The following is a 22286-nucleotide window of genomic DNA, read 5'->3' as shown; positions in this document are numbered from 1 at the left end:
TGTTGTTAAATAAATGCAACTGACATGTCTAAGATGGTTTTTCATACAGAAATAGTTTTGGGGAGCCTCTGAAAACAGAGTTGTATTAAGTAGATAATTAGCTTATATATAGCAATCATTTCCTCAATAAGCTCCTTCTACCCCTCTCTAAATTCTGAATTTCCTAACTAACTCTTTACAAGCACCAAGGATTATATAGTTTTACAAGTCCTTCCCTACTGACTTTTCTTTATAAAAATTCATCTGAAGCAATTGCTCCCCAAGGGTAAGGTGGGACCTGGTAAATACCACAGAAGCACAGTGCAATAGTAAGGCACTATATAATACATAAAATTACAATAATAGCAAACGTCTAAATGTCATACCATCCACCTCAAAGAAGAGTTAAGGATATAAATTCTTGGGTTCTCAAACCTTTTTATTCTTCTTTTAAGAAATTATTGGTTAGATCTTCTCCATAAAAGTCACAAGAAATATCCTGAATCTCCAGTGTTGTCCTCATTTGGCCCTACAATTTTCACGAGTGGCCTGGGCACAGAGACAGTTCTTGTTTCTTCAGTTTATGGGGGGCGGGGGGGGGGGGTGGTCAGCAACCAATCAAAGAGTAGGGACTCTTCTTCACCATAAACAAGAAGCAGTTGGATTTCTGATATTCTCAGAAATCTGACTTCAGAATAACCTTGAACTTTGAGGTCCCTACTTCGGGTATTGCCTTTTAATATTTAATTAAATATCTATCCTTCTCCATCTCTCTCTCTCTCTCTCTCTCTCTCTCACACACACACACACACACACACACTCACACACACACACACACACACACACAAGAATTTTCTTTTCTTAAGCCTAGAAAAAATGATTTCCTATTGAAATTATCCTTTGAAATTTTTCCTTATGATATATTTATCTTTTCTTAGGTGTGCTGATCAACGATCTGGCTTCTGACAATTTGAATACAAGCTGCTTAATTTTATTAACATCTGCTACACAATAATCTTAATATAAGAAGTGGAGCTCTTGGCTATAAGAAATGTACTTGGCTCTCTGCTCTCTTCTCACAAAGCATAGTCCCAAGTGAGCTCATTTACTCTTGTATACTGATGACTACCAGATCAGCATCTCTCTTCCCTGATCTCTCACTCTGGCATTCCAGCCCACTTGGCTATTTCTACTAATGTTCACATCATCAGAAATGAAACTGAAGCCTTTCTGGCGATGACGACCTCCCCACAATATGCCTCTCGCTAAGGATTCCTCCGTCCTTCTCCAGAAGAGAAGAGGAAACACAGGAAGAAGCACCTGGTGCAGAGCCCCAATTCCTACTTCATGCATGTAAAATGGCCAGGATGCTATAAAATCACCACCATCTTTAGCCATGCATTAACGGTAGTTTTGTGTGTTGGTTGCTCCACTGTTCTCTGTCAGCCAACAGGAGGAAAAGTAAGGCTTACAGAAGGATGCTTCTTCAGAAGGAAGCAGCACTAAAAGCACCTCAAATCAAGATGAGTGGGAAACCATTCCAATAAACACATTTTGGATACAAAAAAAGAAAAAAAAAAGAAACTGAACTTGGCTTCCAAACCAGCTTATCTTTCAAACTATCCCCTTCTGCAAACAGTACAGGCAGTCTCCTAATACCCCAAAGGAAAAAGGTGGAAGAAATGTTTGACTCAAACCAACCCTTTATCAAATCTATTCGAAAGCCTTGCTGCTTCTTTTTACAGAATGTCGCCACATACTTCCTCTTCCTCTTGACTCTAGCCAATTCAGTACTAGTATAAGGATTTACAGCCTTATGTCTATACTAGAGGCCTGATGCAGAAGATTTATGCAATAGGCCTTCCTTCCCCTGGGTGCCGGCACCACCTTCGCTCCGGCCCAGAGCCACCTTTCCACATTCGCTCCAGCCCGGAGTCGCCTTGCTGCCTTTCCACCTAACGCCTTCGCGCACTGCCCGGAGGCCTGGAGCAGGTGGGGTGGGGCGGAGCACCTGCGCCCGACCTGGCCGCCATCATCTTTGTTACGTCAATTTGCATATTTCCTCCTTATTGGCTGTGGGCCCCACCATCTTTGTCAAGAAGTGACGGTCAATTTGCATATTCTGTCTTTATTAGATAGGATAACCTCAACAGATTCTCAGCTCCTTACTGCTTCTGAGTCTTCCTACACACCGCTACCAGAATAATCTAGATTGAATATACTCTTAGCTGTCTTCTGGGTCTAAAATTTTCTATGAAATTAATTTTCCAGTCCTGCTTTTCTCAAGCAGCTTTCTGGTATACTGAGTAACTTCAAATGGTTTACTTCTATTAACTCATAACTCTTCAGAGTGGTTCTCAGGGTAATTCACAATCAGATCCCAAACTACCTACCCTGTTTTCCCAACTACTCTTAACATGCAACAAAGATTCCAAGTCAATCTCCTCACTTCTTGTGATTCCGGGTTCCTTCATGACTCTAAGCCTTTGAAAGCATTGTATTCATATTCAGAATGTTATTTCTCCCTTCAAAGTCTTACCCAATCAGAAAAGCCTAGCTTTTTCCCCATGTCCTTTGGTCAGCTTGGCCTGGGCCATAACCATAACTTTGTTGCTTCTAAATTCCCTTCAAAACCTTTGCCCTATTATCAAGAGTATGAATTCATCCCTGGCTAGTGTTTCTCAGTGGTTGGAGCATCCCCTTGTGCACCAAAGGGCAGCGGGTTCAATTCCCTGTCAAGGGCATGTACCTGGGCTGTAGGTTCAATCCCTGATCTGGGGCCAGGGATCGTGCAGGGGGCAACCAATTAACATGTCTCTCTCATTTCGATTCTCTCTCCCCCTCCTTCACTTCCTTCTACTCTCTCTAAAAACCAACTAAAAAATATCCTTAGGTGAGGATTAACACACACAAAAAAGTGGGGAGATATGAATTAAGATCACAGAGTCTTATTTTATTTTTTGCTCCTGTATAACCAGAACCTACAACAGTGCCTAATACATAATAGGTAAATCTCTGTTCATAAATATTTGTTCAATGGTAATAACTGACATTTACTGAGCATTTACTATATGCCAGGCACTGTTTTAACTTCTTTAACTGTTATTGAGCCATTAAATGACACTTAACTGTCTCTTATTGTTTCACAAATGGCAGTTATATCTCCTCAAAAACCAGGAAGCCTTTTCAAAGCAAGTAATGTATCTAGTATGTCTATTGTAATCTCCATAGTGCTGAACCCATAGGAAGTTTTCAAATATATGCTGGGTATAGTACAAGAGAAGGGCCACTGAATTATAGTGTCTTAGGTATGCTATGACTGGTTCTGAAATCTGGGGCAAATTTCTGAATTTTACATGTCGCAGTGTCCTTATCTGAAAAACCAAAGACTAAATTACCAGACCTGGAAGCACTCTCCCTACTCTAAAATCCTATGTCTGATTTTTTTCATATTACCACTTTTCTGGGGTTCTGGTGAATATTAAAAAGAATACCTCACTGGGTTCTAAAAATGCAAATTTTTGTGTGTAGAAAATAATTCTGAGAATGATTCATACTCTCAGGCTTCCATCCTCTAATGCTCCACAGGATTTTTTTTTTTTTAAATCTACGACAAAGGCAAGGCCCCAAAATTCCACATTTCTCTACATCTTTGGTATGAAGGAACAGAGGGGAACTGCTCAAAGGACATCTTCTGCCCCAAAGTACAGACTCACCCTGAAGGAGAAGAGCTTCCCACCACAAAACTAAACACTAGCTGTGCTAGAGGAAAGGTGTTTAAAAGGAAAAAAAAAAAAAAATCAGCAAATTCCCTGGCTCTCCAGTCTCCTGATTCAGAACAATGAGCTCACTGGTGGAATTGGAACACATTTTGGGGCATGCTCTGCCTTGGAAAAAGCATTTAATTTCTCTGAACCTCTTAAGGCACCTACCTGAAAAGGAAGCCAGTGGGGAAACCCATTTACATGTGAAAAATGCATACATTTAAAAATGGGAAAATATACTTAGAAGTTGTAACACCACTCAATGAGAAGAATTACCCCCACTTTGTTCATACTAACTCTACAGCAAATTAATGAGGACAGCAAATCTCTGAGGACAAAAAAGGGATGGTGGCCTCTGCCATAAGGAATGAAGAAAGTCACACATTATCTTTAAGAAGCATGAAGAAGGATTAAAATGAGCAGAAATTAATTACTTTTTGGTAAGTAGGATAGCAGTCCAGTGCCCTTTCAGACATCCTTGTAGTTCTCTGCCTCCATGCTGAGCAGCCCTCAGGGTTCCAGAGAAGACTGCCAAATTCTGGCCCAGATCTTTGGTTTATGAGGAAGATACCTAGACACTGGCTCTCCCTCTATAGATTACTAATAATCCCAGTAGTCAGATTAGGTTCACAATTCAGTCTATCTATAAATTATTATACATCCAAATATTATAAAGTTATGGTTTTCAATCTTGAGACTTGATTAATCTTGTATAGTTCGTGCCCTAGAACCCTGTGTCCCAGAGCAGTCCTGCAGTGAGAAACCTTCAGGTGATAGGAAGAAAACAAATTAAACAAGTCAAACACGTCTGTAATCCAGCATGAAAGTTCTCTGTGGATACCTAGAAATTTATGAACATGTAGATAACACTAGTTTCAAACCACACGCCCAAAAAACAAACTAAATTTGATGAATGCTTATATAACGACCAGTTTACTAGTATAAGACTTTTAATTAACCCATCTCTACTTCAAGGTCAAACCACACTACAAGTCTCCAACGTTAATAACAGAGAAATACAGTTTAAACCAATAATTAGAGAATTATTTTCTGTAAAGGGCCATTTAAAAAATATTTTTGTCTTTGTGGGTCACCTGCCCTTATAGCACAATTCATAGAAAAATGAGTTGTGGATATGACATAAAGTATTTAACCATTTAAAAACATACAAAGCATCCTTACCTTGTGGCCCTACAAAGGTGGCAGTCTAGATTTGGCAGCTGACTTAGGCAGAGTTTAAGACCAGAGGCCTTGGAGACAAAAGGGAAGGAAGGAAGATATTTGCCAAGAACTTTGTTCTTTTCCTAACCCTACCTTCATCCCCCTTTCTTTAAAGAAGGCTATTTAGAACAAAATGAAATGAATAGAGGAAGTCTCCACACACTTAGTTTCCACTTTCCCTGCTTTTTCTCATCTCAAGAAAGGATAGAAAATGCAATAACCAGAATCACTAGAATTAACATAAAACAATGATACACTGAAGAAAGGAAATAACTTGCTAAGAAAATTTTAGATATCTCCAATTATTTTTACATATGACTTTCATACTACCTTGTTACTAATCAATATATCTTATCTTCCTGTGCTAAAAAGTAGAGGGAATACAATCTGGACTACTGCCAATCTCTAATTCAGCTTGCAGAAAGTGAAAGATGATCTAACTACCATCACCTTTTCTCCATAATGCTTTTCTCAGAATAAATATATCCAATTTTTTAAAAATTAAATTTCATTATAATAATCTTCCATTTTTTCCTTAACTTGTATATGAACATAATCTACCCTCATATTTCCTGTAACATATTGCAATTAGAATCCTAAATATGTAAGTGAATTTTAGGCATCCAGACAAAGGATACATTTCAATCATCCAGAAATGCTAGATATCTTTTTGAGTATTAAAATTAAGCCTTTTGATCACTCCTTCCTAAAACACAAAATGCTAACAAAGAGCAGTGTATAAAGAATAGGCTTTTGGATAGACTGCAGCCAAACTGGTTTTCAATAGGGTTGATTTTTGCTCCATAGGACATTCAACAACGTCTGGGGACATTTTTGGTTGCTACACCTGAGGGAAAGGAGGGAAAAAGGTGTTTCTGGCATATTCTGAGTAGAGACAAGAATGCGGCTACAACACATAGGACAGCCCCCACACCAAAATGTTACAATAGCAATGATGATGTAAGGCAGACAAAGATAGAATTTTAAGCTGAAGTGCTTCAAGGTTGATATTTTCTTTAGAAAACAGCATGTTAAAGTTAAAAATTTAACGTAAAATATTTACTGGGTTGGTGTGGCTCAGTGGTTGAGCGTAAGCCCATGCACTGAAGGGTCACAGGTTTGATTCCAGGTCAAGAGCTCTTACCTGGGTTGCAGGTTTGCTCCCTATCCCAGTTGGGGCAGGTGCAGGAGGCAACCAATCAATATGTCTCTCTCAAACGGGTATTTTTATCTATCTCCACCTCCTTCCCTCCCTCCTCCCTTCCTCCTCTCTTTCTTTCCTTTCTTTCTTTCTTTCCTTTCTTTCTTTCTTTCTTTCTCTCTCTCTCTCTCTCTCTCTCTCTCTCTCTCTCAAAAACAATGGAAAAAATATCCTCAGGTGAGGAGTAACAAATTTTTTTTAAAAAAAACACCTATTTAATGGATAACTACTATATGCTTGTCGGCATAAAAGTACTAACAACATTAAAGCATCTCACAGAAAAAACTATGTTATGACCTCAAGAAAATGAGTGTATTTAAAGCAAAGGATTTACTTTGCTTTAAGGCAAATTTAGCAATACTCAAACTAGGTTTCATATACTAGGTTTGAACTCCATTTCAATACAATTAACCCTCGCACTTATTTGATCCTAAGCATGATTTCAACCTTAAAATTAGCAGCATGGCTTGAAATATGCTACTGAAAGAGAAACCCCTTTTAGCTAAAATAGTCTGCTTCCTCTTGACAACTATGAAAAAAAGCAAAATTCACTCTTTCAGAGTTCCTCCTCCCCTCTTTAGTTCTATATGTACTGGAAAAGCAGATGCTATGCTACTATGAACTTGACCACCAAGACAGCCGGGGTCAAAATGCAATGACTTTATGATCCAGCAACCAGAGATCATGTCGCAGCTGCTGAATATCCTTCCATTTTCTTAAAGCTCTCTATGGAAGGGAGGGAACAACAAGCAAAAACAGACTGTTGGACTAAAAAAAAAAAAAAGCTAATAATTAAGCAGGGGATCAGAAGCAGCTACTGAACTACTCCTTCTAGGAAAATCTCAATACTTATGCCATCTGTCAAAAAAGGCCAAAGTTTTAACAGCCATCACAAAAGGCGATAGCTGACTCAAAGTGAAAACAACAAATAAAATTGGTAATTTTAGTCAATGTTTTTTCCACAACCCAGAAATCCCTTAATGCTAATGAGTAACAGAAAATCTCCTGCAAAACAGGATTGCAACATCCCCAAATAAACCGACTTGTTTAGGCCCTGACAGCAGTGCTGATCTGGGAACAACACATTCAATTCAATTTAAGAAATAATAAACTGAAACCTTCAGACCAGATGCAGTCACGAGTGTTTGTCCCAAGGGTGTATAGGAAGTAAGTTGAGTGTTAGTGAAACGTGCTGGGCAGGAGGAGTCCTGCAGGATTGTTGGACGCGGGGCGGGTAGAGGAGACCAGCCTCGCCAGAGGCTTTCAAGTTCTTGCATTCCTCCTAAAAACCTGGTTGCCACCACTGTCAAAGTTCCACCCCTCCCCAAAAGTCACAGATCTCAAACATTGTACCCCCCAAAATGAAACAAGCTCCCATATACACCCCTGCCCAAACACCAGCAACAAGTGCTACAGTTTAGATAGAGCGCACTGGAGTGTGAAGAAGCAGGGAAGATCATGTTTTTCTACCTATCATTAAAGATTCACAAATTTCTTAAAGCGAGATAAAACAACTGGAGAATGGAGGTCAAATTTTATTAAACATCATCTGTGTTGGACTCTTTAAAAAGTACTAGAGATGTAAAGCGTTTAAGCTTATTTTTATATGTGTATTACACTTTTACAATAAAAGTTAAAAAACCAAAAGGCACAATAGTCCCCACTTTCCAGTTTCTTTCAATGGAATACTTACGTAAAGACATTCTCACTTTATCTGGGTACAATAATAAAGTTTGAAACTTCATTTTCATATTTCTCATCAGTCCCAAAAGTTACTATTAATCCCTATGGTCCTATGCTATACTCGTTATTTAAAGATTGATCATTTGTTATACAAAACCTGGCTCATTAATTTAATTCTCCAGACCCAAACAAAAGACATCATATTATACACACAGTTGATCCTATGTAACTTGAGAAATATGCTTGTAAGAAGTGATAAAGCATTTCAGAAAGACCCTGACAATGTTTCTCCTTTCTAGCTGCTGGAATTCTTACATTACCTCAAAACATCATCTTTAGGGCATTAGGCCCTTGCCAGCCTTTCATTCAGAGTTGAATTTTTGTTAATTTTTCTAGCTGATATATATTAACCCTGAAATATGTACATATGCTAAAACAGACAAGGCCACCTGTTGCCTCCAGGCCTCAAAGAAATTCCTCCCAGGAGCACAGGGGGAAAGCCTTCCAAAGACTATCTTAGAAGCAGGCAGCTGCTCTAGGGTGGGAGAAACTGAAGCACCCTGAATTGGGCCCACTTTTGCCCCAGAGTCTGGCCAAGTGGTGGGAAACACAGAGTTGTGGGAGGAAGGAAGGAGTGAAAGCCAGAATAACAGCAAAATAGACTGCTCTTAATCTAGGATGGTTTTAAAACATATCTTATAAAATGGACTATATATCTTCCTGAAGGTTCCATATTAACTGAAAGAAACTAAAAGGGACAAATCAGAGGAGTTCAATCCCTTCCTAGATAAGTCACTCCACTTGCATCAATGACATATAGTGCCTGCCTACCTTGGCTCTAATATAACTAAGGAATTCTGTAGCCAACCACAACAGAGTACTACGATACACTGCAATCTAAGTTTTGCTGTTTGGTTTTCTCATCAAATTAAGGTTTATATGATAGTAGTAGTAAAAAAATAAATAAATAATCAAGTCAATGTTGGATGCTGGGCTACATAATGATTTTCATTACAATGTTTGGCTCTGAAGAGAGCTAGAAGACATTCTGGGGGAGGTATAAATCTTAAGTATTAAGTGTTCAGTAAAAGGAGCATATTAATTAGGGTTTCATAATAAAAATTACATTTAAAAATATAACAGTCATAAGCTAAGGAGCAACATGTTCTCTGGCTTCCCCATCAGGTCTTTCTACAAGTAGGCTGGGGCCTAACAGTAGATAAAGGATTACTAAGAGACAGTACAGCCAGCAGCTGACAGCATAGACCCCAAAGGCCGCCTATTCAAATCTCAGCTTTTAGCTGTGTGACTTTGGACAAGTTCATCTCCCTGTGCCTCAGTTTCCTTACCTCCTGGGTGATGGTAAGGAAATAGACTTTATCATGGAAGACTGATATCAGATACACAAGTTAGGCTTACATCAGGTTTATCCTGTCCACCTGCTTGGGGATTTAGTGGCTCTCCGAAACTAAATCAGCAGAGTGCCTTCTTCCTGCACAGAAATCTAGTACTGAAAATCTGAGAAGCATACCCTTAAATACAAAAAACTCCACCTACCAAACCCTCTCCTCTTGCACACAAAACAGAAAACACACAGGGCCTTCTCTTCTAGCAGCCACTGTCATTTGCCATGAAATGCTTTACACTCTAAGCAGAAATTCAGCCCCTTGACAAGGACTAGGGCTGTATATTAAAATATTGGATTAACTTTGCCTGAGATGTCCCAGTAACTGAATGAGTCATTCACTTCTTCAGCAACAGTAAAATGTCAAGGTTGTCAACTGCAGCCCCAGATGTTTGCAAAAATCATTTCCAAGTGATCATCAAACCAAACCCAAATACCTTATTCAAGATAACACTTTAAGTTAAATTTATCAGTTTTTATGATTTTTTCCTGTAATGAAGAAAATTTTTAAAATAAGGTTACTGGGGGTAGGGGTGGGGAGGAATTACAGTAAAATGAGCCCCAAAATTATTAAACAGAATATTAAACAAGGCCTAGAATTCCTCCTTTTGCTCTTGCTTCACAGGGTGTATCTTTTTAAAAACTTTTTTCCAATCTTAACAAGCACTAAACAAACTCTAAACTCAAGATTTAAAGATACCCCATGGTGTGTGTGTGTGTGTGTGTGTGTGTGTGTATATATATATATATATATCACCATATTTTTCCCTATCAAACTACTGTACTTAGAAGAAACAGAAGCTTTAACAATTTTTGATACATCTGTTTATGACAAGAGTTTCACTACCTTATACCTGCAAAATACTTTGCGTGTTCTAAACCAATGGTAGCATCCATATGGAGATCTTTTTCACTTCTATAATAATTCAGGTAAAGTTAGTAGTTTAATTTCAAATAAAGTCAAGCCTTTTGCCCTAACATATCACAAGAACAAATACAAGGATATGTATTCTTTGGTCCTTTAAAGTGTTACACACACACACACACACACACACACACTCTCTCTCTCACTGACACGTCAACTTGCTCTTCCACGTTTCTCTATCCCTTAGTCAAGTGGTTGTCGGATCAGTTTGTCAGGGTTTTTGAGTTTCTCGGGTTCATTCATTACAGGGGATACTACACAATACCCAGTTCAACTAAAACTTCCTTAGTGTCCTGGTCAGTGGCAAATAACTAGAAACGAAAATACACGCGGCGCGGCATCCTTCTCCGTTTGCTTATTCTTAGCAACTTTAAATAAAAGACTGAAGAGGGGTCGTTTTCCCCACTCGTTTGACAACTCGACCACCGGGCACAGGGCTGAGCGCCCCACAGCTTCCGGCTGGGGTATAACACGCGCTTCCCCGCTAGGCTCCCACGTCTGCTCCGAACCAACCCGATGTCATCGCTGAAGAATGACGACACTAAAACCAACCCTGGACTGCAACACCCACTAAACTTTTGTCTATTTCTAAAGCGTGGGTGGGGTCAAAACACCTCGCCGACGGGGTCTGCGGGACCCACTTCCGCGACTGGATGCGCGCTCGGGGCCTGTGCAGCTTAACCCCGCGCGGGCCGAGGGGCTGCCCCGGGGCGGTCAGATGGCGCTGCGCCCGCGCTCCAGCCGGCAGGTGCCCGAGGCCGGCCGGCCTCACGGGCCAGAGCGCGAGTGGAGGAGCCCGGCCACTGCCCCCGCGCGCGGTCCCGCCGGGGCACGCCGCCCGGCACTTTGTTAACTCGGCGCGGCCGGGGAGGAGCAGGCGCTCCGCCATCCCCACGCGGCAAAGACAGGCTGGAGGAGTCTCCCTCCATCCAGTTCGGGCTCGCCCAGCCCCGGCGGGGGGCCTCCGCGGGAGGGAGAGGGCCGGGAGCGGCGGGTAACTACGCCCCCCCACCCCCTCGAACTCAGCACCCCCGGGGCTTACCTGGGGGAAGGAGCCCTCGCGGCGCTGGCCCTTGGGGTAGTCTAAGTGACCCCGGTCCAGCATCAGGTAGAGCGAGAATATCACCACGCAGAAGATCGCGCTGCCGAACACGGTGAACTGGCGGCTTAACTTCATTTTCCCCGGGAGACTCGGGGCCAGGGCTCTGTCTTCACCCAAAGGAGCCGGGAGGTGGACTCTCTAGGAAGCGGCCGCCGGAGGTGCCTCCACTTCCGAGCTCGGGCTCTCCTCGCTTTCTATTGCGGATGCGGGTCCCGACCACGCTCCGCACCTTCTCGCGGGCGCCGCCACGCGCCCTCGGCCTTTGCCCCGGCCCACCGCCCTCCCTGGGCGTCGCTCCCCACGCGGGACCCGCCTCCAGTCCGGAAAGGGCCCGGAAAACTTAATCTCGAGCTCGGTGCCGGCACCCGGCAGGCCGAGCGGGGCAGGCGGTGGAGAGGTCGCCGCTCGGACTTCCTGCCTTCGCCGCCCGACCGAGTCCGCAGGAAAAGTTTTCTCCGCAAAGGGCAGGCGTGTCCTCCTCGCCCAGAAGGTGTGGGTTGGGCGGCTCCGGGGCCGATGGCGCGGAGCTGGGTCCCAGGAGCCGAGGGGTGAAGGTTCGGGTCGGGAGGAGCCTGGCCCCACAACTTAGCACCAGGACAGCCGGCCCCGCCTCCGCGGCACCGCCCCCGCCGCCCTCAACTAAGCCCCTTCCTGCTGCAGCTGCCGCCGCAGCTGAGGTCGGGTCGGGAAGCAAGCGGGGTGAGAGGACGGGGGGATCGGGCAGGAGTTGCCCCCCAACGGGCGCCCACCCGCCTGCCTATCCCGCCCCCCGCCGCCCCTTCCTCTCCGCTCCCCAACTAGGGCTGCGATGAGAGGGCGTAGGGGGCGGGCGGCGGTGGCGCGCGGAGGAGGAAAAGGAGAGCAAGGAGAGGACTATCCCCGGAGAGAAGCCCGTTCCAGCTGCAGCCGCAAGTCCCCTCCTTCCTTCCCGCTCCGCAAACGTGGAGATGGCGGCGGCAGCTGCGAAAGGAAGCGCTGGCTTTCCAGCGCCCCTCGGCGTCCCTAACCGCCCGCCACTAGCAGGAGGAGACGGCGGCGGCGGCGCGGCTGCCGCTGGGTCAATAGGCGCCCGCTGCCCGAGAGCAGGAGCAGACGGCCGGCCCCGCCCCTAACCGACGCGCCGGGATGAGGAGGCGGGGCCGCCAGCGTCCAATCACCGCGCGCCTCCCGCCGGGCCCGCCCCGCGCCTGCCGCCCTGCGCCGGGGCTGTGGGGAGACCTCGGGCAGCTCTCGTCACTGCGAGGCAGCGCCGCTGGAGTTGAGGCCCTCGGAGGCTGGCTTCCAGGCGCCCGCTGCCCACGTTCCACGGGGGCTGAACCGTCTCCCCAGCGCCCTGTCGCTGTTCAGGTTTCCCGTCCTTGAAGACCCGGTCCTCGCGTGCCTTGGACGGGAACTCTGGAGCTGTAGGGAAAGAAGAGAAGAAATGAGTTCCAAATTCTGTGCAGACTCATCTCTTCTTGCGTTGCTTTTGGTGGCTTCCTGGCGAACCCCGAGGGGCAGCAGGCTGCCAGAGCACGCGCCAGGGCGGGGTAGACATCCGACTACAGGATCTGTGCGGGAAGCCTGCGAAGTGACGCGTAGGCCAGGTGTTAATGTATTGCCTTCAAATTCACCCTTTTTTGACTGTGCTGTGTAAATGCATCTGGGCCTTTTAAAGTAAGTTTCCCTTTGCCAGCAAGGGCTGAAGCTGTGTCAGTAGAGGGTGCTGAGGAGACAGTAGAGGAAAGAAGTGGGGGTGGGGGTGCTACCCGGGTTTGGTGTATTGGTAGGCAAACCCTTGCAGCCTACCTGACTTGCTCTTATGCCGAGACAGCCGTTTCCTCCCGCGTCCCCAGCTCGGGTGCTTTTGTAGTGTCTAGTAGCGGTTCTCAACCTGTGGGTCGCGACCCCTTTGGGGATCGAACCACCCTTTCACAGGGGTTGCCTAAGACCATCGGAAAACACATATATAATCACATATTGTTTTTGTGATTAATCGCTATGCTTTAATGATGTTCAATTTGTAACAATGAAATTGGGGGTCACCACAACATGAACTGTATTAAAGGGTTGCGGCATTAGGAAGGTTGAGAACCACTTTACTAAAGTGAGACTCCATAACCACCTGTTGCCACAAAAGCCGGCGCCAGTGAAAAAGGAAGGCGATTTGCTCAGGTGTCGGCTACCTGAGAAGATGTCAAGGTCCTAAACGGAACAGAGATGGAGGGAAGAGGGGTGGAAAGCTCTCCGTGTGCAGAGCAGCACGGCCCATTCTGATCAGGGCCTAGAAACTGGCCCAGTGACGGTATGGCGGCCGCCTCGTGGTTTCTGTGATCCTGCTGTTACCACTGAAGGTCAGATTCTCCTAGAGCTGGGACGACGGGAGGTCGGAGTCTGTACCTTCTGAAGTTAGGTCCTAGGATTCCGATTCAAACATTCTGTTTATAAGCTACGTATTAGTCAGAATCAGCATTTACAGAAACAATGTCAAAAGCATGGGGGGTTCTAATTTCCCAGTTACAACACTATCCCATGAAGAGCTTTCCAGGCATGCTAGGGACAGGCTTTGCAGCAAGTTCCAGAGGGCAGCTTTTCAACAAGTTGTGAAGGTGTGACACCTTAGTGAGTTTTCTGCCATTCAGTGAACCAGGCTGTTCCCTTTCCAGTGAAGGCTGGCTCTTAGCCTGGGGAGGGAGGGAGGCCTGGGGGAGTTTTCTTTTGGGGAACTCTCTCTCTCAGCTCAAAGATTAGTTTAAGGTTAGCTCCTTGTAACTGTTATATCTATATTTTCTATGGTTCTCTTTTTCACTAGTGAATGCCTCATTACTCTAACCCCCATTATAGTTAATACTTATAAGCTTTTTATTTTTATTACGCTTTACCTGTAGCCACTAGCTTGCTCGGTTGATTGAAGGCAACTTGGACTCAATGATGACCTGGAGTTTGTGAGGTTGAGATATCAGAGCTTGGGTGCTTACTCCTTAGATCTTAAACTAAAGACTGTTGACCTTACAAGTGGATGACCTTCACCCAAGATGACAAGTTTAATTTTCTGGACGTTAATATGTCCCCCTAGCCTAATATTATTGTCAGTCCCCATGGTCTCTCTCTACCTTCTAAGAAAAAAACAAACTTTTCTTAGATCATAGCTACTCTCTGAATTTAATTGATTGCTGTATCTATCACTCCCTTCTGACCCTACTAACAAAAACTTAACAGCTGTTCCTTTGAACACTGAAGAATCAAACATTGACCCCCATGTCAGCAAAATGCTGTTGCTGAAGTAACTACAAACCTATTAGCAGAATACAGTTCACCTGGGGCCATCGTACTACAATGGCAAGGCTAGCTGGCTCTGGTAGGCAGATTGTTTCTTCCAAAGCACTCCAGCCTGCTATGCGGAAATTATTTAGTTCCTATCAAGGAAAACTCCTGGTGTCCATCACCAGGGACACAAAATTGACTCACTCCTTGTAATAAATGATACTTAATACTCCTAATACAGTTTATGACCCTAATAGAGTACTACTTGTTATGTGGACATCAGGCCTATACTTGCCTGACAAACAAAACAGTCTAAACCAGTGGTTCTCAACCTTGGCTGCACATTAGAATCACCTGGGAATCTTTTTAAAATCCTGATTTCTGGGCCTCATCCTCCGGAAATTCTGTTTCTTTGTTACTAATGTTGTGGCCCCACCCCCTAACAAAGGAAGGTCAAGGGGTAGAGTTGCTGAGAGACAGCCACCACATAACTATACATGTCTTAACATAGGCCAGACAGACAAGTCTGACCAGAGTCTTGTTGGAATGCCCTGCAATTTCTCCTTGACCAGGGAGAGATAAGCTTCTTTCGAGGGGCTTTATTGCAGAAGACTGCCATAAAATTTATTCTCATCCATCTCCTTAGTTGAGCACAGGACTTTCCATCTTCACCCCCCTTCAAATACAGCTACAAGCTATATATACATATATATATATATATATGTATATATATATATATATATGATTGATTTTTTACAGAGAGGAAGGGAGAGGAATAAGAGTTAGAAACATCGATGAGAGAGAAACATTGATCAGCTGCCTCCTGCACACTCCCTACTGAGGATGTGCCAGCAACCAAGGTACATGCCCTTGACCAGAATCAAACCTGGGACCCTTGAGTCCGAAGGCTGACGCTCTATCCACTGAGCCAAACCGGTTAGGGCACAGCAACAAGCTTTTATGTAAATCTAGAAACTGTCTGGCTTTAGTTTAGATGACTTCTCAGTAGATTAACCCATTACTCCTGACTCTGTTATCAGGTCCCTCCAGTTTGATCATTTTATGGGGCTAGAGATGTGGGGAAGTGACACCATGCTGATATTATTTTTGTTGTATAAGTAGTAATTGTCTGAATCCAGTTGAGCCTGTTACCATCCTCTTGGCTGAATCTCTGCAACTGTGGCAAACCAACATAGCAACTCAGTAGTGGTCCCTGTGGCTGTGCTAGCCACCACAGTGCTGCTTAGAGGCTGCTTGACCACTTATTAGTTAGAAAGGGTAAGATTATCCTAATCTGAAAGGTGAATAAAGCCATTCTAAGTTAGAGGGAAATACTCATGCCAAAAAATAGGAGTGAGCAGAAATGAAACTTTGACATATTAGGGCAACCAAAAGGTGCAGGAATGGAGTAAGGAGTGAGAGGGAGATTGGAGACACAAGAAAAAGAAAAGTTAAGTGAAAAATCAAGGTGGTAGAGAAGACAGAGTGATGGGACCAATAACTCTGATGGAGAGAATCACTGTGGAAAGGAAGAAGACCTCCTTCCCCTCTGAGACAGAAGAAATCAACCTTCTCTCCATCCTTTCCAGTTCCCATTATCATCTGGTGTATCTTTACTAGGTCTGCTGACTAATCTTGTCCTACTGTCACCACTTTTCCAATATTCCATGTTTGTGATATTTTTAAAATGTCTATCACATGTTCTTGCCTAAAACCTATCAATAGTTTCCCAGCACCCTCAGATTTTATTCTAATCACATTATTATGGACCCTAAGTTTCTTCACGTTTTGACCTCTGTCTTTTTATGCAGTCTTTGTCTCCTACCACTCTTTTATACATAATCTTCACTCTAGTTATGCTGAATAATTTGCTTTCTCTGTAATGAGCCAAGCACATAGAGTGTCTGTGTATGGTTGTATAAACTGCACTTTGAACATCTCCTCGAGGTCAATTTTTATAGTTATTAGAACTATTTTCTAGAATATGGCAGTAAAGTGTCTTATTCTAATGAAATCAATATAATATGACAATTTTGTGGCATATGGAAGTAAATTACTTTGAAGGAAGGGCCAATTTTATAAAAACTTGAACAAAGGTGCACCTCTGATCCTTGGTATAATTACTTATGTTTGGAATGTGTTCCAGCTGTCTTGTCCACCAGCAAATTCTCATTCTACACAATGAAGCTCAAACATTGTATCTCTTCAAATATTACCAGGTATTTGTTATAACTATCTCATGGTCTGGAAATATTTATGTTATCACCCTTTTCAGTTGCCTAGTGTTGTGTTTTCAATATTCATCTTTATTCATTTTATCCATGAGGTGTTCTGGTTCAGAAGAAGATTTCTTATTACCTCACAGTACTAGTAAATAAGAACTGTGTGCTTGCCCTCTTCCTCTCTTTTCCAGAGTGATTCTCTCCACCAGAGCTATTAATCCCCATCACTGTATCTCCCCCAGGCCTCACCTCTGAGGCAAAGTGAAATTTATTACATGAGTGGCTAGATAACTCTATAGACAAGGGACAAGGAAGAATGATTTTTCTATGCTTATAAAGGTGAAGGAGGCAGCTGTCTATGGCTTGAGAGTCCCAAGAAAAGTGGACGTGAGGATGATCCAGGAAGGCCTCATTCACCAGCATGCAAGAGTAATGGTCACGCAAGAAGTGCTCAGGGCTGGGAAAATATCATACTGTGTCCTTTTCCCTACCCACATAAATACATGGAGGTTTGTTAGAATAAGCACTCACTTTAATCTTGAACAGGAAAAGAGCCTGGGGTGAGGTTTCTGGAAGTCAGAGCTCCATGCTTTCAGTGATGAGAGGATCTATATAAGAGTGTCAGGTTATATTTGGTAACAATTGAAAAGTTGGAAAGGGGTATGGACAAAGTTCTAAGAACTTTACGAAATTTTATAATTATGATTGAATAAACTATAAAAGATGGAAAGTTCAATCATTTTCTCCACTCTACCTATTTGAAAAAGTGGTCTACCAAGGGCCCTGAGTATTTCTACACATTTCTCTGGGTATGCTACGAATGCAAGGTGTTAAATACTCATTACTGATGTTCTGTCTGACAGTTGCATTTGCAATGAGCAACCTTGAGCAACCAAGTAATATCTCCTCCCAAACAAAGAGTAGGCTTGGTTAACAAACACTATAAAAGCAGTAAGTTCCCCAAATTTAGTATTTCTTGTCTATGACAGAAATGCACTGTATATGCAGCACCCACCTGGACTTCTTTTCTTAGAATCAATGAGATTTGGGGGATATGGGAAACTAGTATCAACATCATGCTTATGCTGCTTTTACATGCTTCATTGTCTCTAATCCAGGCATGTTATGTCTTCTGCTTGTATCCATGAAACAGTAATAAGCCCCAGACTATTCACAAATCCTGAAACTACTCACCTACATAAGATAATCTTGACATTGCCATGCACAGGATGAGTCAAATAACATAAGAAACTGCTGAGGCCCTGACTGGTTTGGCTCAGTGGATAGAGCGTCAGCCTTCAGACTCAAGGGTCCCAGGTTCAATTCCGGTCAAGGGCATGTACCTTAGTTGCGGGCACATCCCCAGTAGGGAGTGTGCAGGAGGCAGCTGATTGATGTTTCTCTCTCATCGATGTTTCTAACTCTCTATCCCTCTCCTTTCCTCTCTGTAAAAAATCAATAAAATATATTTTTTTAAAAAAAGAAACTGCTGAGAAGGTAAGAGAAAGAGAGCTGAAGAAGGAAGCATGCCTTTTCTTTATGGTTCTCACTATTTGAAATTATTGATTTACTAGAGGCCTGGTACATGAAATTCGTGCACTGGCTGGGGGCGGGGGGGGGTGTCTGGGACCCCTCGGGGTATGTCCAACTGCCGGTTCACCACCAGCAGTCAGACATCCCTCTCACAATCCGGGACTGCTGGCTCCCAATTGCTCACCTGCCTGCCTGCCTGCCTGATTGCCCCTAACCACTTCCCTGCCAGCCTGATCGAAGCCTAATTGCTCCTCTGCCGGCCCAATTGCCCCCAAGTGCCCTCCCCTACCATCCTGGTCGTCCCTAACTGCCCTCCCCTGCCAGCCTGGTCACCTCTAACTGCCCTCGCCTGCAGGCCTGGTCCCCCCCAACTGCCCTCCCTCCCCTGCAGGACCGGTCACCCCCAACTGCCCTCCCCTGCTGGCCTGGTCACCCACAACTGCCCTCCCCTGCTGGCCATCTTGTGGCGGCCATCTTGTGACGACATGGGCATGGCCATCTTGTGGGAGGGTGTGATGGTCAATTTGATTATTACCTCTTTATTATATAGGATTATGTCTGTTTCTCCCAATAGAATGCAAGCTCCTGGAAGTCAGGGACCTTTTAATTCACTACTGTATCTTAATGAGTAAAGTAGTGTCTAGCAATGCTGAGGCTTAATATTTGTTGAATGAATTAATGACTATCTGGGTCTTGAACCACCAGGTGTGGTGAATTGGTAGTACTCAGAATGGGTTACACTGGCTCATAACAGAAGTTTGCTCTCGAGCTGCATTTAAAGTTACTCCTCTTATCTTTGTGAATCAGAATTAAATATTTTTTTCCTATAAGGTGGTTGTTTTTTTATATAAGTCCTTTAAAACGAATTTTCCCCAAAATTATTTTATTAATCATTTCAGTCAGTAAAGGAAGTACAATATGGGTATAGAAAGAAATGAACACTATTGAGTGACCAGTCTATTCTAGGTAATTTACTTGTGTTGCCTCATTTAATTCTCACAACTCTACAAGATCAATATATTAATATTTACTTTGTATATAAGGAAATTTAGGTACATAGAGGTTAAATAACTTGCTTTAGGATACATAGCTATTAAATGGTATAGCTTTCTTTTTCTGGCTTCAAAACTCCTTCTCTTCCTGCTACAACATTCTAGAGTTATGGTATTTTATTCCTGTGTTACAGTGAATGGGTTTTTCAAAATAACATTTAGGATGTGTAAGAGTCATGGTTCAAAGTAAACAAACAGAAACAATTTTAGGTATTTTAAGTATGAAAGTATTAAATAGAGGGTACTTATAAAAATCCATGTCAGGATTGAAGAAGTGAATTAAAATCTGACCCTCCAAGAATCAATGATTCCATTTTAGTACAGAGTTGGTGTATCAGTAGAGCTATTACTGCTGAGGACTACTGGAACATGGGATTCAATAATTTAACCTCATGATAGAAGGTGGAATCAAAAAGCTACTGCTGTTACAACTGCTACAACTGCTTACTGTTTTCCAGGGGTTAAATAATGAACCATGGAACACCATGCAGAAAAATATTCAGATGACCTTTATTATAAAAGAAATACAGCCAAAAGTGGTCAGGAGGAAAACTTCTATTATGTTCTCTAAATCTTGCATGAGTATATCTAATTGATAAACCTAATTCAAATCCATAGCTCTAGGTGCAAAGGTGTCCAGGGAATGTTTTAAGCTTCTAGTGACTAGAAGTGGTTCTCAACCTTCCTAATGCCATGACCCTTTAATACAGTTCCTCATATTGTGGTGACCCCCAACCATAAAATTATTTTTGTTGCTACTTTATAACTGTAATTTTGCTACTTTTATGAATCATAATGTAAATATCTGATATGTAGGATGTATTTTCATTGTTTGCAACCCACAGGTTGAGAACCACTGTAAGTCTCTGCATTATGAAGTCACCATAAGAAGAGGGTGGAATGGACATTGAGTAAGACAACCTGCAATACTTACCAGGAACAGTATGGGATAAATACCAATATTTATACAGAATATTTTAAATATAATACAGGAGGTTATAAAATGTTCAAAACTGACATTAAAATCTTTGTGGCTATGATTTATCCTAGGAAAAACATGCTCTACACACATGATAAAGCTGATAATATATCTAAATTTGTATGTATCAGAAACAGGAAAATTGGTTGTAATGTAGTATCATTACTTTCATTTCTCTATAGCCCTTTGTTTGCTGACAAGATTATTGACATGATTTTTTGGGAAAGGGAGGCATATTTCCAGCAGGCCCCAGAACTTTCTCTGGATTCTCTTTGGCTCTGATTTTTCATGTTAATCAAAAAGAAGGACTTAACAATTTAGTAATCTAAAGCTTCAAAGACACTTAACACATCCAGACATTTTACATGGAGGCCCCAAAGAGGCAAAAAGATTTACCCAAGGTCTCATGGAAACTGGACTAAAACCCACGTTTTCTGACTTCCTGTCCAAAGCTTTTTCTTTTAATTTTTTAAACTTTTATAATAATTTATTTGAGCCATATTGACAACATGCTGGGAAGCAAGATCTCAAATGCTTGCTCCCCCAAATCTTTTTCATCACAACAAAACCAAGCCTTAGATTGCATGCCTCCTAATACAGAGTGATATCATGTGCATATGTGCATACATGTGTGCATGTGATTCCACTTATATCAAATTCAGTAACAGACAAAACTAAGATATATTTTTAGGGAAGCATACTTACATTTGAACTAATGTTTGGTTAGTGGTGGATGCCAAGAGTTGTTACTGGGAAAAACCAAATGGGAACTTCTTAAGTGATGGCAATGGCTTAGGAAACTCACATTTTTGAAGGACTTAAGCTTTCTTTTATAAAGAAATATTAAAAACCCAATGTAATGTATATGACTTGTTTCTTTAATAGCACTTAGTTTTAGTACTTACTATGTGACAGAGCCAGGCTAAATGTTTTCCATGGACAATTTCCTTTAACTCCCACAAGAGCACTCTAATAGAGACACTTTTACTATTGTTACTTTATAGATGAGGAAACTGAGGCCCAACCTTTACCAAGTTGCCCAAATCTACAGTTGGGTAGCAGAGCTCGTATTTGATCCATCTGGCTCCAATTTCAGGAACTTAACCACTCTGCTCAGCTAGTCACCAGAAACTTAGTAAGTAAATTGTGCTCCCTTCTTTTTATTATTATTTTACAGTCATAAAAGTTATGTTATATATCTATATCAATAAGTCATTAATATAGTTCTATTAATAAGAGAACAAACAGGATGCAAAATGATACACACATATAATTGTGATTACAGCTATGTTAAAAATACATATGCATAGGTATAAAAGACTAGAATATAAAACACAGTAAGTTAGGATGATGAAAATATGGGTACTTATTTTCCCACTTCTGCTTTTCAAATTTATTTTAAAGTGGCCGTATTAAATTTACAATGAGAAAATGTGCTCTAAAATAAACTTCCCATTTCCCTAAAACATAAAATTTCATTTCCACACTCTTCTCTCCTACAGCTTTGTATAATCTTTAGAAATCTATCCTGCTCAATGAGTGACTTCATTACTAAATTGATGGCACTGGATCATTCTAGCTATGCAAATCACAAACCCACAGCCAGCTGAGGGAAAGGCGGATAAAAGATTACATTAAAAATTAAAGCAACATGTGGAGATGTGGAGATAATGTGCTTACAATTATTTCTACATATTTAATATTTATGCAATTACAGAGCCAGTCATGACAAATCTTAAATCTTGAATCATATTCTTTTTGCCCTCTGATATTTTTGACCTTGAACTGAGACTGCCAAATAACATGTAAATAATGGCTTTGTGAGAAACATTTTCTTGGCCTATAATGATAAATGCTTTTTTTTCTTAGAAAGTGATCTCATTTCTTCCCAGCCTTTGTTTATTTTCAAAGCCTTGTATTTTTTTTTACTCTGTTTTATTCTAATAACCCTTGCAAGCACTGAGCCTTTAGTCTTCC

The 22286-nt window shown here is 42.3% G+C and overlaps 1 protein-coding gene and 1 pseudogene across 1 annotated transcript in view; one reads left to right on the top strand and one right to left on the bottom strand.

Moving 5' to 3' along the window:
* The window catches only part of MAN2A1 (mannosidase alpha class 2A member 1), a 161775-nt gene extending 149761 nt beyond the window's left edge, over positions 1 to 12014 (bottom strand). Inside the window, exon 1 of the mRNA XM_070412430.1 lies at positions 11221 to 12014. Coding sequence (XP_070268531.1) covers positions 11221 to 11355 — 135 coding nt within the window. The 5' untranslated portion in view covers positions 11356 to 12014. The remainder of the gene's footprint in view (positions 1 to 11220) is intronic.
* Positions 1235 to 1563, top strand: LOC139008129 (small ribosomal subunit protein eS27-like; annotated as a pseudogene).
* Positions 12015 to 22286: the final 10272 nt, after the last annotated feature.

This window comes from Myotis yumanensis, unplaced genomic scaffold (genome assembly GCF_028538775.1).
Source record: "Myotis yumanensis isolate MYYU_CA2020_CCGP unplaced genomic scaffold, mMyoYum1.0.hap1 SCAF_4, whole genome shotgun sequence".
Lineage (NCBI taxonomy): Eukaryota > Metazoa > Chordata > Mammalia > Chiroptera > Vespertilionidae > Myotis > Myotis yumanensis.
This window is presented reverse-complemented; position numbering and strand designations above follow the sequence as displayed.